The 16188-nt window shown below is 40.3% G+C and overlaps 1 protein-coding gene across 1 annotated transcript in view; it reads right to left on the bottom strand.

The window, feature by feature from the left end:
- Positions 1-1010: 1010 nt before the first annotated feature.
- LOC111255164 (glutamate receptor 1-like) overlaps positions 1011-16188 on the bottom strand; it is a gene marked incomplete at its 3' end in the record, with an annotated part of 39294 nt that continues 24116 nt past the window's right edge. The window contains exons 7-12 of the mRNA XM_086976434.1: positions 14288-14398; positions 9343-9456; positions 8763-8978; positions 7173-7528; positions 3981-4179; positions 1011-1255 (exon numbers count right to left, since the gene is read on the bottom strand). Of these exons, the coding sequence (XP_086832560.1) occupies positions 1011-1255; positions 3981-4179; positions 7173-7528; positions 8763-8978; positions 9343-9456; positions 14288-14398 (1241 nt within the window). The remainder of the gene's footprint in view (positions 1256-3980; positions 4180-7172; positions 7529-8762; positions 8979-9342; positions 9457-14287; positions 14399-16188) is intronic.

The following is a 16188-nucleotide window of genomic DNA, read 5'->3' as shown; positions in this document are numbered from 1 at the left end:
CCCATTCTATTCTCCATCTTGCTAAAAGGTCTTCTAAACCAAATACGAGGGCCGGAGAAATCAGCCTTCACCTTGCACGCAGATGACTTATTTATACACGTCGATTAGGTTTCAAGCGTGGCAAACTCTAGTTCAGTTCCATGCGGCAATCATACATTTGGGACCGACTTTAGATACGACTAAAACGAGGGGGATGATGTTTTGTAGGAAAGGTAGGATAGCGGCTACTGATATATTGTATTTCGCCAGGTCACCTGTTTACGTAAAGCGATTTCCGTGATCGGCGTTGCTCTTTTCTGTCAGAAACGGAGTTTCGCCACGCACGTGACCGAAACATGCAAAGACAGACAGTATTGATTATATGGGCGATGGAATCGTCTTATTGCCTGCCTTTCACAGCCGGCCCTTACTTGTTCAACAGTAATGTATGTATTGAACATCATTTGAGAAAATCCTACAGCGAAAAATCGCAAATAATTAAATCGCATAAAGGCTTGCGTGCTCAAACGGGCAGTGAGGCTATACATAGTCATCCAAAATCACCTCGCGTAGCCCCTCGTCGACTCGCCAATACGGCCCGAGGATCTACGTCGTAGCTTTAAGCTCCCAGCAACGGGAGGTTCCAAGAACCTTGGAAGCTAAAAGCGAAAATATGCGGAAATCTTTGCTTCGAGTGTAATAAGGAACAACGAATGGAAAGAAATAAAGCAGTTAAACAGAAATGTCGTCACTCGCATTGCTATTCGTGAGTTCCACCACAGACTCTGCAGAAAACCAGGTCTTCACGAGCCTAACGACACATGTAGATGCTACAGATGCGGCAGAAATTGGAATTGATCATGCCGCTTGTTACCCTCTGGTGACAGCTCTAGGGTATCTGGCATATCTGTCAAATTAGTTACATAAACTCAACATTGACTTGTATAATCCATGTGACGCAAAGTATTTTAAATGGTTCTATATATGTTCCCTGATATTGGAATATTATGATGTTTTTCAAATAGACTAACCTGAGCGACGATCCAAGCGGCGTTCCGACGCCGTAGCCTTTGGCATCAAGGTTTCCGCCGACTTTCATGGTATCGCAGGGACGGCGCTCATTGATGTAATCGTTTTTTGTAGACTCCATTAAAAAGGCGTACTTTCCTTTAGATTCACGCACTCTTTGAATACCTTGCTCGTAGGTTGCAGCAAACACGTTTTTTCGAGTATGCATAAACTCCCACATACGCGCATATACGGCGATCTTCGATTTCTAAACAGATAAGTTGAATGGAATGAAATCGAGCAATAGAGCGATTAGAGAAGGTGAAACTCATTTGAAGCTCAAGTGATGACGTATGCGGGGTGAACTGCAAAAACCTGAAGAGTTTCCAATGAAAGTTCTATTACTTACTGCTATAGAAGATGGATGCTGTGTTGCCCAGGCAAAATCCGTCGGCACAGATAATTTGATCATAGTAGTCTGCCTTGCCTAAGGTGTGATAGCAAAGCCACGATTGACTTCGCACTAAACTCATTACATTTGGTAAAATAAAAGTTGTTTGGTCAGCCGTCGTCGACAATGTAGAAGATTGTCTAAGAAGGTAAGAACCTTTGGGAGTTCCATGAAGGTTTTTCTGGGCTTGCTCAATCGATCGCGCTCCGAGGATAAATAAGTTCTGTAACTCTGTTTGCGATCATAATGGGGTCCAGTTTAAAAACTGGCGGGCTACTGGTCATTAAAAAAAAGCTTATCGACATCTAAAGCCAACAAACGTGTTATGACGAACCATAAAAAGCCAATCGGTGGAACTAATGCGTTCGTGATATGAACGCAAGATTGCTGTATCATACCGTCATGTACACGATTTCTGAAATGTTTTGTAACAGTTGACACAGTTCATTGGTACCTCAGAAAGTCGCAAAATAACGAAGCTTACCTCTCGAGTCTATGACTAATGGGTTTGGTTTTCAAGCAAGTCAGTAAACCATTCATAGCGTGATACTAAGGCTTAATAAAAGGAGCCGTCAAAGTATCCGGTTGCTCTGTCTAGGAAAGTCACCTGGCGTCTGTATTATGTTAATAATCGTCTGAGTAAAATTATGAGAACTCAATATAACGTATGGACCACTATACTTTATATATACAGTACCTCATAAACATACTGTTAGTTCTTGTCACTCTGGCGGCTGACTTCATATATATTTCACACGCCGAAATCTTTAAATTTAGGTTGGCTAGTGTTAGGTTACTGCGGCTTGCCCCCGCAACTTCATTACCTAAAACGAGCAAGTAAATATTAAGGCTAGGTGTCATTAAATCCTCAGCTGAAGATGTTAGAAATCCACATGCTAAACACGTTGACGCCCTGCGAACAACCAAAGCAGATGGGGCTAAACGGAAAAACGAAATTCACGTTCGAAAATAAACAAATCACGTTTTCTAATTTCGAAAATTGCGAAATAAAATTGAACAAATGTTCCATAGGCCGGGCTTTCTGGCACAGTACCCACTGCTGCACGATCGGTCATATCCCAGAAAAGAAATTCTCACTTGACTATTGCAATTGTAAACGAGTGTCACATCATTGTATCCTACATCGGCTGTGGTTTACCAAGATGTAAGTTATAGTAACTAAATAATAGTTCATCAAATAAATACTATATTAAAAGGCATATAAATGATAGTCGTTAAGATAAACAAAGTGGATTTTGCGGCGGTAATAAAGTTCCTAAAGCCACATCGATTTCAATGGGATGCCTGGTCCTAATCCTCAGGCATATCCGAAACGGCCCGTTGAACGGAGCACTTCCTCATATCCATTAAACGTATGATATATATTAAGTTTTTTGTATTATGATCATATAGTTTTTGGCTATATTTCTCTTGTGTGTAAAAAAATGTCACCTTTTTAGCACTATTACCGGGACCGACCTGCAGGGCTCCGCCTGCACTGTAGATTTTTCTCATCATATCGATGCAGTTACGTTACCGGTCGTTTCTATCATCCGTTTATATCACAAATAATAGTTTGCGGTCCCTGGAACTAAGTTTACCAAGGGACTGGCTTCAGCTTCCTAACAGATTCTCAATGTGGAGACAAACCAGATAATTTTGGTCGTCTATTTTACGCGGTCACGCAGTGCCCTCATAAATATATCTCGACAACTCTGCATATCGATGAGTCTGTTTAGATTAGATACCTACCCTTGAAGAAACATACATTTCTAGAATATTTATATATAATACTATAATAAAAAATGAAATATCTATTCGTATAATAAGTTTAACACTGAAAGAAGCAGGCCACCCTTTAACAGACGAGGTCGGCTTGCTGTATGTGGTAGGTGAAACAGAAAGTTCCGGTGATTGGCTGGAATAGTTTTTGATCTGACACAAGTGGTGTGCTAAGTATTTATGAATTATACCTATAAGAAAGGTGTGTGCATATATATGTAGAACTACTTTTCCACTGCTGTCTTTTTTTTGTCACACGTTCGGAAAAGGTATATCCTGTACCTCCAATTACAATCGTACGAAATATGTAGGATGTTTTAGAATACAAACGCACCCAAATATGCGTTGCTACAATTAGCAATCATTGAATTCTGACAGCACCTGAGAATCAGAAAGATTCACGAACCCTGGGTAAACAGGCGGGTTACGCCTAGTAATTACGAACTAGTAAGAGGTTATTTAAACATTATACAAAATAATTAAAAAACTACTTTATAAATATTTCTGAAAGAAAAGCTGCGCTTCTATAAGTACGATGAAGCTTAAAACTCACCCCACAGATTGAAAAGGCTAGTGAAGCTCGTATGTGTGACAACTTTCCTACATAAGAGATTGAAAGCTGATTCTGTGTCACTTGTTAACAAGACTGTGAATATGCTTACTTACCATACTTAGCCTCTATACCACTTAGGCTACTAAATGGTATATAAGCTACCTGGTAACGCAAGTTCTACTAAAATGAATAAAGAAATCCTCTTACCCTAAAGAAATCTTGCGTAGACGAGGATTCAAGTGTGCCGTACTCGACCTCCGTTTGCTTAGCGAGATCGTCCGCAGAATTGATAGGCGTCACCATGCGTTCAACAGTAAGAAACGCAGCCAAGTTGGCAGTATACGATGAAATGATGATTAGCGTAAAAAACCACCAGACGCCCCCGACAATACGGCCGGATACTGATCTAATGAAGACATTCATCCAGGAACAAATAGAAAGCAGATCGAAAAAGCCAACACGTGGTCAGAAGCCGCTCACGCATGTCATCATCATCATCATCTGAGCGGACGCAACTAGCAAACAGCCGGCGAGTTGTGAAGCCTTCTATTGGATACAACTATTTATTAAGATGTTCTGCATATGGGTATTGATTTATTTATAGGTTGCTGCTAGCATGATTAGACAGGTCAACTTTGATCGCAAAGTCCGTTCCCTTGATAGCGCCAATAAAAACTTTTTTTACTCTGATTAAAATCAGTCAAATAAAAGACAGCGTAGTCAGCGAGGAAGGCGCAGCGGCGGAATTGCGGCATTTATACAATGGCACGTGTTCCTAGTCGTCACTGGTAATACTACAATACAATCACTCGATGAATGTCACTAGTCTGCTTAAGACTGTTAGTGCTACCGTTTGTCTAGATTGGAAAGCTGAACCAATGTAAATCCACCGCGTGCATATACATCAGTCAGCCTAGAAGACCAGTGTGACGTTTCGTTTGTTCGCGTTTTGAGAATAACAATAATCAGAGATACTGATTACCCTAAAAACCGAACTAGCGTCTATTGAATCGTCTCAGCTCTCCCAGTCATTCATTGCCATTGGCGCGGCGGCACTTTTTAGCTTGTCATCTCAGAAACTCCTGCTAGACCGTTTTGGACTATGAGCCACAGGGATATAAAATCTTATCAACTGAAATAGGTGCCCACTGATCCTAGGCGGCTCGTTGTTGAACCATGTTACCATGATCGTTTATCATTTGATATATTAACCGAATGGGTGAAGTTCTCGATTCGAAAGCATTTGGAGTGTGTATGCATCTCATTGTTGTGACTCGTTTTACTACTTCGTCGCGGAATGCGTGCCATGCCCCGTTACTGCCTACTACAATGAAGTCTGGCTTATGTGTTTAGTGTAGCCGTACAACGACCTCGCTCGACCGATAGATGAATACCCTGAAGCCTTTTGAAGTGATGTCTAGTTCACTGAGCTATCATATGGGAGACTTTACGTCAACGGTTGGAAGCTTAACAAGGCCAAGGAGAAACGTTAAGGTTTCTGATGTCTGCAACGCCATAAAGCGTTCCGAGGAAGGGTGGCTTTACACAGCTTTTTGGGATAGACCTTGTCACAAGTCGTTAAGCCGCCCTAGCGCGGCAGGAAAAGTGCTCTGCTCAGGACTGGATCGCACTATGGGAAGGGGCTTTCTCGATCAGAGAGGAAGGCGGACGCCGTTGCATCGAAATGATTTTAGGAATGATAACGGCAAGGGTGTTCGAATGGCATCAAAGATTGGGAGTAAGACGAAAACACCCGAGGCGCTTCCGCCCCTGGATTCCGGACGAACTGCGTCGTGAGCCACTGTTCGATTGAAAGCAACACAACGAAAGAAACCCGAAAGGAAGCCAAGACAAAAAAGCGCAGCTGTTGAAACGGTCCATCGAGCCTGTGTAAATGTAAGCTACGCTCCGTTCTTCAGTCGTTACTATCTAGGCAGTCGTGCACACACAGTTGTACATTGCAATGTTTGTACACACAAGAATAGCGACAGTTCACCGCCGGCTCCCGACTTTCGAAGTTTCGGAAAGGACCCTTGGCTGGAAAGAGTAAGCAGCAGCAGCAGCAGCAGTAACGTGCGTAAATACGTAATAGCAGTGCGGCAGGTTGTAGCCGCGCCAGGTAGAAAGCCAACATAAGAACTTCAAAGCACATATTACGCGCAGGAAATAACCGGAGCTCACTGCTCACTAGTATATTGCCTTGTTGCCAGTTTCAGGTTTCCTTCTGACGTTTTCTTCGTTCTCTGACTTTTCTTTCCACGTAGTTGAAGTCGACATGCTGAAGCGAAATAGGCAATGAGTTGTATAAAAGGAACAAGCGCAAAGGGAATCAACAGGACTTTGCGCCGCATTCGAATTCTGACGAGAAGCTACAAGGGGTTGAAGACAAGTAGCTCTGTGAAGGCACCTTAGCAGACTCTCGACAAAACATGTCCTTCAAGTACGGTGCAGATGTAGCGTGTTCGTCATAGCTTAGTGATAGTAATAGCTTTTAATTCTACGCGCTAAAAAAAATAAAAATAAAGCCACGAATTATCTTTGTGAACGATAGCCCAGGCGTTTGCTGATCGTACAAATGATTGGAAACGCTATCACTTTGGTTATCAAATATTGATGTCCAAGCTGTAATGGCCGCCATAGTGGTCTATAATATATAGGGTAGTCCGACTAAGTGCGAGCACCTGAAAAGGAGCTCTATTTGCGGTTTAAAATAAACTTCTAGGAACAATATGGAAAAAAACTAGCGTTAACGCGTTCGTTATCTTGCATTAAGTCCTGGCTACTACAAGTTAATTGCTAAATATTCCTCTTTCTGCAGCTGTTTCAAAGCAGCAATCGTAACGCTTGACAAATAGTTTATTGTATGACGCGCAAAAACTACAGTCGCTTATCTTAAAGTCTCCTTCAGTACGAAGTAATTATATAATATAATATAACGATGCAATAGGAGGTCGTGAGGAACAAAGGACATATCGACTCTTGTTTCCTCGCACGCGTCTGACCATGCAATCGACATTTGCCTAACGACGATGAGCCTAGTATAAACTCCAATCAAGGTGCTGTTTCTTTTATAACAAATAACATAAAGAATAACTAACGAAATAATTCTTCCGTTGGTAGTTCGTATTGAGAGATGTTAGTGGCATGGGTGCAAAAACAATTGATGCTTGAATGTTCGTGACTGTGCGTTTAAGAACATGTAGCGCTGGCGGATCCGTATAAATATAAAGTGAAATGACAATCTGCTTTCTAAGTTAAGATGTGATAAGTGACTCTTAAGGTGATCATATAAAGTTGCAAAGCTGCTTTTATGTACGAAGGCTGTGTACATACACACGATTTATAACTGTTAATTGTTGACTTAAGTAGTGTCCACTCTGTTCTGTTTCAGTGTTCTACCTTGGACAAATGTCACAGCCCTGCTGCATGAACGCCCCCAACGAGAACCAGAGGCTGTTGTATAAAGAGAAGTCGTTGGAGACGGTGGGTCCGACGAAGGTCTCCTCGTAGCGCCATTCATGGGGCGAGAATCGTGAGACGAGAAAGAGAACGACGGACACGCCAACGTACGCGAAGATGATGCACATCCAGATCTCACGTGATAGAGGATTCATAAACGAGAACACGCCTGGCTTTTTTTTCATTGGTTTTTTTATCATAATGCTGATACCCAGTGACATGAAGGGTTTTGTGAAATCGATTACTCGTTCACGCGCTGACGTAATTGTCAACGGGGCGATAGCCATGTCCGCTTCCTGCAATAGTCAAAGATTTCTAATATTACATTTCACAAACGCAAACACCAAAGAGGTCTAATTAAAAATAACGCATTCTTATTAACTTGATCGAATTAACCGGAGACAAAACTAACGTACTGGTTTCAAACCCCGTCAACATGGAGCTTACAATGTAAAGAGCAGAGTTCACCATTTTCTGACAAATGGCCCAGAAAGTTTCCCATTCCTTTAGTTGGGTCATCTGTTCTGCCTGCTTGTCCCTCTATCTTTGTGTCGTCACTTTTTGAGGCAGTATAAGGCTTATTCTTCATCAACTCTCTCTTGATGCAGCACTCGTCAGGTGTCTCCTGTCTCCGTCACCTTGTCACTTGACAGGGTAACAGCCGTTACGCTGTCCCGTCTCATGGTTATTCCTTTTTCCTAAAAAGCTGATTACGCTGACATGCGCAAGTCTCCCGCAACATCAAAGCTTAACGAGGCGATAAAAATTACTGCGACATGTTCAAGCAAGCGGTGTGTGAAGAAAAAAAGTACGTTGCTGGACTTGCGGGGCGTAGTTGAATCGGTGGATTGGCAATGGGAAGAGAGTAAAAGGTAACGGTAGTGAGAGAGATACATATGGTAGACAGGAATGGCACAAACGGAAGCTATATAAACGCAAGTTACCAAGGCGCAGAAAGATACTTGAAGGGTAATCAGAGACCTCGTGATGTCGACAAAACTGTGGTTTGAGAAAAACACAGGTTATTAAAGCCATCACAGAACAGGTACAGCGCTGGATCGCAACAACCCTGAATAGCACCGTAGCCTTCATGTATCACTCGTCGGATAGCAAAGCAAGCTTATACATTAGCACGTAAACTAAGGAAAACTAAGTGGATTGACGCTGAGGACCCTTGATGTCAAGATACTGCTAGACGCAGAATTGGAATACGTGTTGCCCATCCTAATCGACGCCATTCTCGACTGTCCCAGGTAGTTTCAGAGCTCCTTCAACTAGAAACGCGGTTTTTTCTTTTCACTTGAGCGAGCCTTCTACGACCATTGACGGTAACGCAAACCTGCTTTGGTGATATGAAATGATCCCGGGCTGCAAAATGTCAAGTAGTCAGAAGACGAAGCCGTCCAACATGACATGGTAGACATTGATGACTGGGAGCTGAAAGCACACCGGGGCGACAACGGTCTTCGAGTAAAGTCCTCTTCTAGGTAGACGAAAAAGTAAAGACATAGACTGCGTCACGGTACGTACGTTTCTGATGAGCTCTCCAACCATTCCGTTCCAACCGGACTCCGAGTCGGCGCTTTGACCTCCATATTTTCCGTCTTTGACTAGCCGCAACTCGTACGTAAAGTTGAGCTTTTCGGCGATAAGGTCGGCCAAATCTTTGCAGTAACCTTCGAACTGCGAATTGCCGGTAAGATTAACGCCAGGCTCCATTTTGCGTCGCATTAAGTACGGCTCTTCCTGCAATGACGATTCGACGATGAACGGATACTTTGGGAAAATAGCTTAAACCATGGCTCGTTGCCACGTTTCAAGCAAAAACTAAGTACTCGATGGCTAGTTGTGAGGGTTGTCTTATGAATCGAGTGAAACTAAGACAATCCGCATGACCTAGAGAAATAACAAGTCCTTGATAAAGTCGTACTGTATTGTGATTTTTTTCACTCTAGTACTTGAAAAAGACCCATTGTGTCGAAGTTTAGGCATCATATTAACATTAATATGAGTAATATGTTAAAACGCTTATCGTCTGTTGTTTCTATTAGTGTATGCGTGCTATTCGAAACGTTTAGCCAACCTTTTATATTAAGTTAGGGCTACTTACAAGAATGCTGGTTACGATGTAAGTTTTATTAGATTTGAACCCGCTGTCGACAAAAATCCTGCGATATTTGGGAGCGGCAAAAACAAACCCCATCTGTGAATTCCATTCGGCGATCTGAAATGGTAATATTATAATTGACTGAAACATTCGCGCAAAGGCGGCAACCATGTATCTCTCAACCCCTGTTTGAGCGTTTCACAGAAACAGAGTTTTCGATACTTTTTTCAGGTAATGTATACTTTGCGCTCAAATTTGTACTTCATAATGCGGTAAAAGGAGCGTTAGATTAAAACGTATTTTATATGTCGACAAAAGCGGTATCGTGTTATTACCTAATGTCGATGATCCTCGACCGGAATGGCTCAGCCCCATGGACAGTGATGAGGGTCATGATAGTTAGACGGACAAAAAGCGCCTGCTTTTATCCATCCCTCTACATTTTACTCATGTCACTGGACCACTCTCCATACTTTCTCATATCAACTCAAGACCACAAACTAGAAAACTCTGTATAAATACAAATTCTTTGAAGAAACCTTCTTGCCATCCTTGTTTTGGTCTGTAGCTTGTATCTCAGATATATAAAGAGGCAGTTTGGCTTGCGTCAAGCCTTTTCTGCATCTGGCAGTATGGACCACGCGACTTCAAGGAAGAGCAACTACGTTAATTTAGATAAAGTGGATTGAATTATGGCAAAGGGTCAACATCTCATTTTATAAATTTGTTATTTCTGAAAATTTAAAGCTAAATACGGATATAAATAGAGCTAAACACGGGATCTTCATGGCAAATTTGTGCAGGACTCCAAACAAATTTTGAATCGTATCTAACTTTAAGCTAAAATCCCCAACAAAAGAAATATTGCAGATCTGACCATCCTCTAACGTTTTCTGTTCAGAGTTGAAGGTTAAGGCTTAAGCGTGGTTTGGAATAGCGTTGAGAGTTTTTTTATTAAGGATATGAAAAACATTACGTCGTATTGAGATATTTATATTTATAATGTTTGAGACTTTTCCTATTGTTTTTGACAGACTCTAATGTTAAACACTTCTAGATCAATACACTGCTTATTGTTTGACTTTTTTTTTATCGGGATGACGTGATAAAGCAGAGTCATGACATAAGATCACATCAAACTTATCGGCTAACTAATTTTTCTTTAATCTATTGTGCATAAAATGAAAGTCGAAAATCTGAAAATTGCTAAGGTTGGTTTAAAAAAATAGTACTTTTTTGAATATAGGCTACGGGAACCACAAAATAGTGCGCGGTGGTTTGGGGAAACAAACGAAAACTAACTGTTCTGGCGTAATAACTCCGCATGCATTATGATTATGACTGGAAGAATAATAATAATGTAACAATAATGGCTAGAGATATCTAGCCCCATAAATCGGGGCAAATTTGAAAAACCTAATACATATATCAGTTTATCGATTTATATAAAAATACTGTAATAAGATAACCGTCGTAAACTGGATTGATTAGCAAAAATGCATAGTTATTTGATCAATCATATTTTCTACAGTTATTACTCTGTGCCGCACCGTCAGTAAACTGAGGTTAGTCTGCACCCCTATGGGGGAGATAAAGCTTTTACGGGTCGTGGCTTTAAGGGCAGTCAAGCAGCAAAAGGTCAGCATCAGCGCTTCTATTACAAACTCGAGATAGTTTCTTCTAATTTTTAGTGTGAACGAGCCAGTTGCTTGTTTGTCTTCTACTAATGCAACATCACGAACCGGCTTTGAAACCATTCTGAGACTCGAAGAAGTCAATTCCGGGTGCACGTATGCCTACCACTAATCGTTGTTAGGAAAAGTCATTGATATTTTCTCTTAACAAAATTATTTTAACCGTATCTGTCGAATAACAAAACTGCATGAAAAAACATTGACAGCACTAAGATTGTAATGGCAATAATTGTGTTGAGTAAATGTGGCCACGTATACTTATATATATATATACATATATATATATATATATATATATATATATATATATAAATATATATATATATATATATATAAAGAGAGAGAGATCATATAAATTACTTGCGGTTTGTTTGATCCTTTCCATCGACGTTTTCCGGTTGGCCCATGTTGATGTATATTTTTGCCTTGCAAGCTTTAAATTAGATGCATTCTTAGACAACATTCTTCTTCATTATTCTCGCGCCGAAGACAAAAAGAATCGTTTGCGGAGTCGAAGGCACGCGTGCAGTAAGCGTCACCACTATCTATTTGATCGCCCTAAAGCCGGAGATTTTAATTTAGATGACACTCTATACTACTAATAGTTACTATGACTAAAGGCATTCTCTAACTAACATGCAACGCAGTCGATTGAAAGGCTCTCTATACAGTTAGGGCCCATATAACTGTTATTAATTATCTGTATGCATCAGGAAAATCAGAAACAAGAAAAACTGGTGCCTCGTTAACTCAGTAAAAACGATAAAAACAAACCGTCAGACAATGTGCCCTTTGTTGCTTACACGATAGAAAAGAAAGTCGTCTTTGTATCAGGTGGTGAACGGTGATGAAAGATTGATCTTCTATGAGATTCCTGGACGCAAATCAGGATAGTTAGACATCGCACAGCTTTCCAATTCCAATTGTGGTTAAAAGCTGCACATCTGCATACATATATTGGTGGAATTCGAAGGGAGTATTATACTATGGCCTACTTACAGAGGACAGTTACGCAGATCAATTCGTCTGTCTGACCCAAAAGATTGACAACAAAAGCCTGTGGCCGCGAAGTGATATTGCTCCATAACAACACTATAACGCGTACCGTTTGGTGACCCGATAAGCGTCAGCGAAATTCAAGAATATCGCTTGTTCAGTGTTGTGTTCTGTCTTTACTAAAGCTAGAAGTAGAGGTCTTACGACCGAAAACAATGTCTCAAACTAGGACTATGTGTTTGGCCTTGTATGTGTCATGCTAAAGGGTCAAAAAAGTGTGTCACAAAAGGGTCGGTATGAATAGTCCTGACGAAAGCACCCATCGAGATTACTAACCCATTCTTGAAGTGCTGTTTATCAGTTTGGTCTTAATATGTTTATAAACACTTACGTTTGCTAGTTCTTTATATGATACGCATAATTTAGGATTTAGTTAGAAAACAAAATTTAGCTCTTTTTCTATGATTGTCTAGATAACAAGCTTGACACGCGTGTAGAGCTGCTTACATTTTGGCAGTCATTCTGTTCCTAATAGAAAAAGGTATCTATGAGATTTAGAGGCCATGAATTACCTCTATAGTATAAAAATGAACCTAAATAACTGTCGTTGCCTTAGAAGGGCGTACGATATCGATGTTAAGTAGATAAGACTTTATTAGAACGATTCTGTTGCTTGCAAGTTAGAATTCACAGGAATTTGAATTGCTTAGAAATTCTTCGCAGTAGTACTACATCTAAACTTGAATCTTTTCCCATAAGCTGTTGCTAAGACGATGCTTGATAAAAACAGATATTTTAACTTAATTTTTGGCAAATTCAATCTAATCATCATTCACCGCTATTACGTTTTCGGTACGAGATTTAAATCACTCATTAGTCGTTTTCAAAATATTCTTTTGCAAATAACTTGTTAATGATAAGCCTGCGTCAATCGTTGATAGACATAAGCTTGTGAAAATGTCGCAATGAAAAAAATGACGGCGGAGAGAAATTTCTAGCCGACAAAAGGTCGAAGGCTGACAAAAAATGCAACGGCTCGAAGTGGCCAATAGGTAGACAAGATGTAAAAAAATACAATGTCTCAAAACGGCGAATTGCTAACGAACGATTCGGTTGATAACTAATACTATCCTCTTCATAAAGGCCCTTAATTTCTATATCAAAAACGGTCCCTTAGGCCATTTTAATGAATTCTCGGCCCCTGTAAACTTTGTTAAGGATCTTTGGATTTGTTCCGTGAAATTTTGTTGAATCGTTTATGAATCGCATAAAAATTGGCTAATGTAAAGCATCGGCTTCACGGATAGAAGAGAGTTAATAATCCTGGTGAAGGCTTGTTTCGCTAGCATATTCGATGAGAGCCGGTCTTCAGTTAAGTCCTCAAAACGGTGCACTGTTTTTCACCGTGATGAGTTTGTTTTTGATTGTGGAAGAAACTGGCCTTCTTCTCGTACTAAAAATGATGAATGAACATAGGCTTCCTACCTTCAGAATTTACCTGATTATGAATGTCCTATCTTGCGTATATTGTCAAGCGATAGATGAAACAAAACCTTAATTACTGCAAATTTGATCTAACTCTCCAGTGATAAAAACAGTTTTAAAACCCAAGAAGAAAGCCACTTTATGTAAGGCTCATTCAGTTGCAAGGTGCAAAGTACAGTCAAGGTAACCTCCATAACGAATGGCACATGCTCAATGCATTGCGTATTTAAGCGCATTAACCGAATAGGTCTAACTAATTGCAAACAAAGCCAAGCTTCAACATTGAGATGATCATCTACTATAACTGCAATTCAAAGTTAAAGTTATATATGGTAAGGTTCATTACATTGAAAAAAAAAAACTATTTATTCGATCTTAGACATTAAACATTAGATCTTAAAACTGTCATCTTTCACCAGTCAGGCAAGTTGGCTCCCGTACTAGTCGATAAAGATCTTTAACTATACAAGCATTATCAGAATAAGTATTTTAGAACATGCTGCGATGGCAATTGAATTAGTATGCCCTGGTATTATTTCTAAGCTTCTATGCGTCAAAGGAACCTAACCCTTCATTAAGTTAAAATTTAGATCCTTTTCCTGGAGCGGAAGTAGCATCTATAGCGCGACATGTTGAAATCAAATCAATATGAGCAAGAAAGAACCTCTCCCCCAAAATCTTTGCGATTTCCTGGACGGAGACGCGGCGCGTACAATCAACGTGAAAACCAATCTCACACGATTTAGCTACTCTTCACAGATCGTCTAACTTACTGTGGTGAGTTCACTGTTGACGGTAACTTCGACAATATCAACTGTGTAGTTCGACCGTAATCCGTACGGGTCAAACGAAATGTTCCCGCTCAGGCCCCGTATTCCTTTGATCTGAAAAGATCAAAAACGAGTTAAATAATTTATGAATCAGAGCGCGTTACAAGTGGGTCATGCTCCCGGCTCCTTTAAGTTGGCAAACTGCACGGCAGCAGACCTGTATAAAATATCGAGCTACTGCTTGCAGTGTATTTTCATTTTTAGCAAATGCTATAGGAACCTTTTTCGATACTTTTGGACAAAAATGAAATGTACGATTACACAAACTGTATGGTATAAAAACAATATACAGAAGATGAAGCTTCCGTTTGTAATCAAAAATGGACACTTCAATATTTTTTTCTTGTATATGCTAAATCATTCATTAAAGACATTTATTTCGATTCCATCTTTCATTTAAGCCCTAAACCGCGAGCAAGCCCATTTCGACGTGCCTTTTGCAGTTCCTCCAACGCCTTTTGATAATACAAGTGGGTGTGTCCACTGTGTTATGTGGATACTTTTGGTGCTTTCACTCAATCACCCGCCGCACAATAATCCAATGGATTAAAATCTGAACGACACAGCGGATATATATGGTCATCCTAGGATATGTTCAGATACTTAAGCAGCTTGTCCTGCACTAGCCGGCTGACGTGACCAGGTGCACCACCCTATTACCCCCTACATCCATGCTCTTATATAAGCTTAACAGAGCACTCGGATAAACTTCTCTGTTAATGGTTTCCCTCTCGAAAAAAAAAATAACGGCGAAGCGTCTTCATCGTCCGAACACCACACTTTGACTGTGACCATTGGCGAGAAATTTGGTATTATCCACAACAAGTATATGCCTCGTATCATGGACAGGCCAGCATTATTCTCTTAGTGTAGGACTCTTGCACATATTTTTTTGTCAGAGAAAAATCGAAGACGACCTCTTGCATCTCTCTTGGGAAAATTAAAGGGCAAACGACATTGAACGAGCCTCGACTTTTCATCGGTCTCTTTTAGTAGTTGTTTAACTTTTATAATATATGACGTACATTTGTGGGCATTCAGTAATATGCTAAAGATTCTCGCGTAAAATAGTAGCAATAATAACAGCTAATCTTCGCTGAAATTCCGATGAACAAGCGCTGTTTTCCGCCATGGTTGTAAATTTATTTACAGTCTCGTTACAAAGTAAAAACGATTTGGAGTATCTCATAAATTATGAGATTTCTAAATCGGACTTTCATTCCGTTGTTTCAAAGGCTAAACCTAAAGGTATACGATTTTCTTGTGTGCTTCAAATTTGCCATTTCTGACAATTATGCATATTCTATGTTATTTCTGTTCACGGTCGTTACGTCTTCCATACGGGACCTAATAGTTCAGCGAGCCAAAAATCCTAAAAATACAACGGTTCACAGCAGCTGAAAAGTACAGGAAAGTAAAAAGACCAACCGTAAAAGCTCATCTGGATAAGCCAATTGGCGATGGATTATTTTTTTTCTCTAACGGCCGCTAATTTCTATGTCAGAGATCCAGTATTATCAGAAATGTTTTTGCATCATTTCGATAAGTTTCCAGTCTCCTTCAATTTTATCTGTTGAGGATCATCCAGTCAATCTCATAAAATTCTCCCTCGAGCTTTGCAAAAGCCGCATTAAAAGTGGCAATGGTAAGCGTTGTTGTCGGGCCAAAAAAGAGGTTTTTAATTTTGATGGGAGTTCATCTGGGTTGGATCAAAATCAATCTTCCTTCAATTTTGGATAATGACGCATTGCTGTCCACCATGACTGCACGTCTGTCTACCTCCTCCACTACAGACCAGTCGAAAAAGTTGGCGCTTAAGTCTAGAATTCTCTCTGTGTGTGTAT

The sequence above is a fragment of the Varroa destructor genome, unplaced genomic scaffold, assembly GCF_002443255.2.
Source record: "Varroa destructor unplaced genomic scaffold, Vdes_3.0 BEIS01000852.1, whole genome shotgun sequence".
NCBI lineage: Eukaryota > Metazoa > Arthropoda > Arachnida > Mesostigmata > Varroidae > Varroa > Varroa destructor.
Note: the sequence above shows the minus strand (reverse complement) of the source record. Positions and strands in the feature narration are given on the sequence as shown.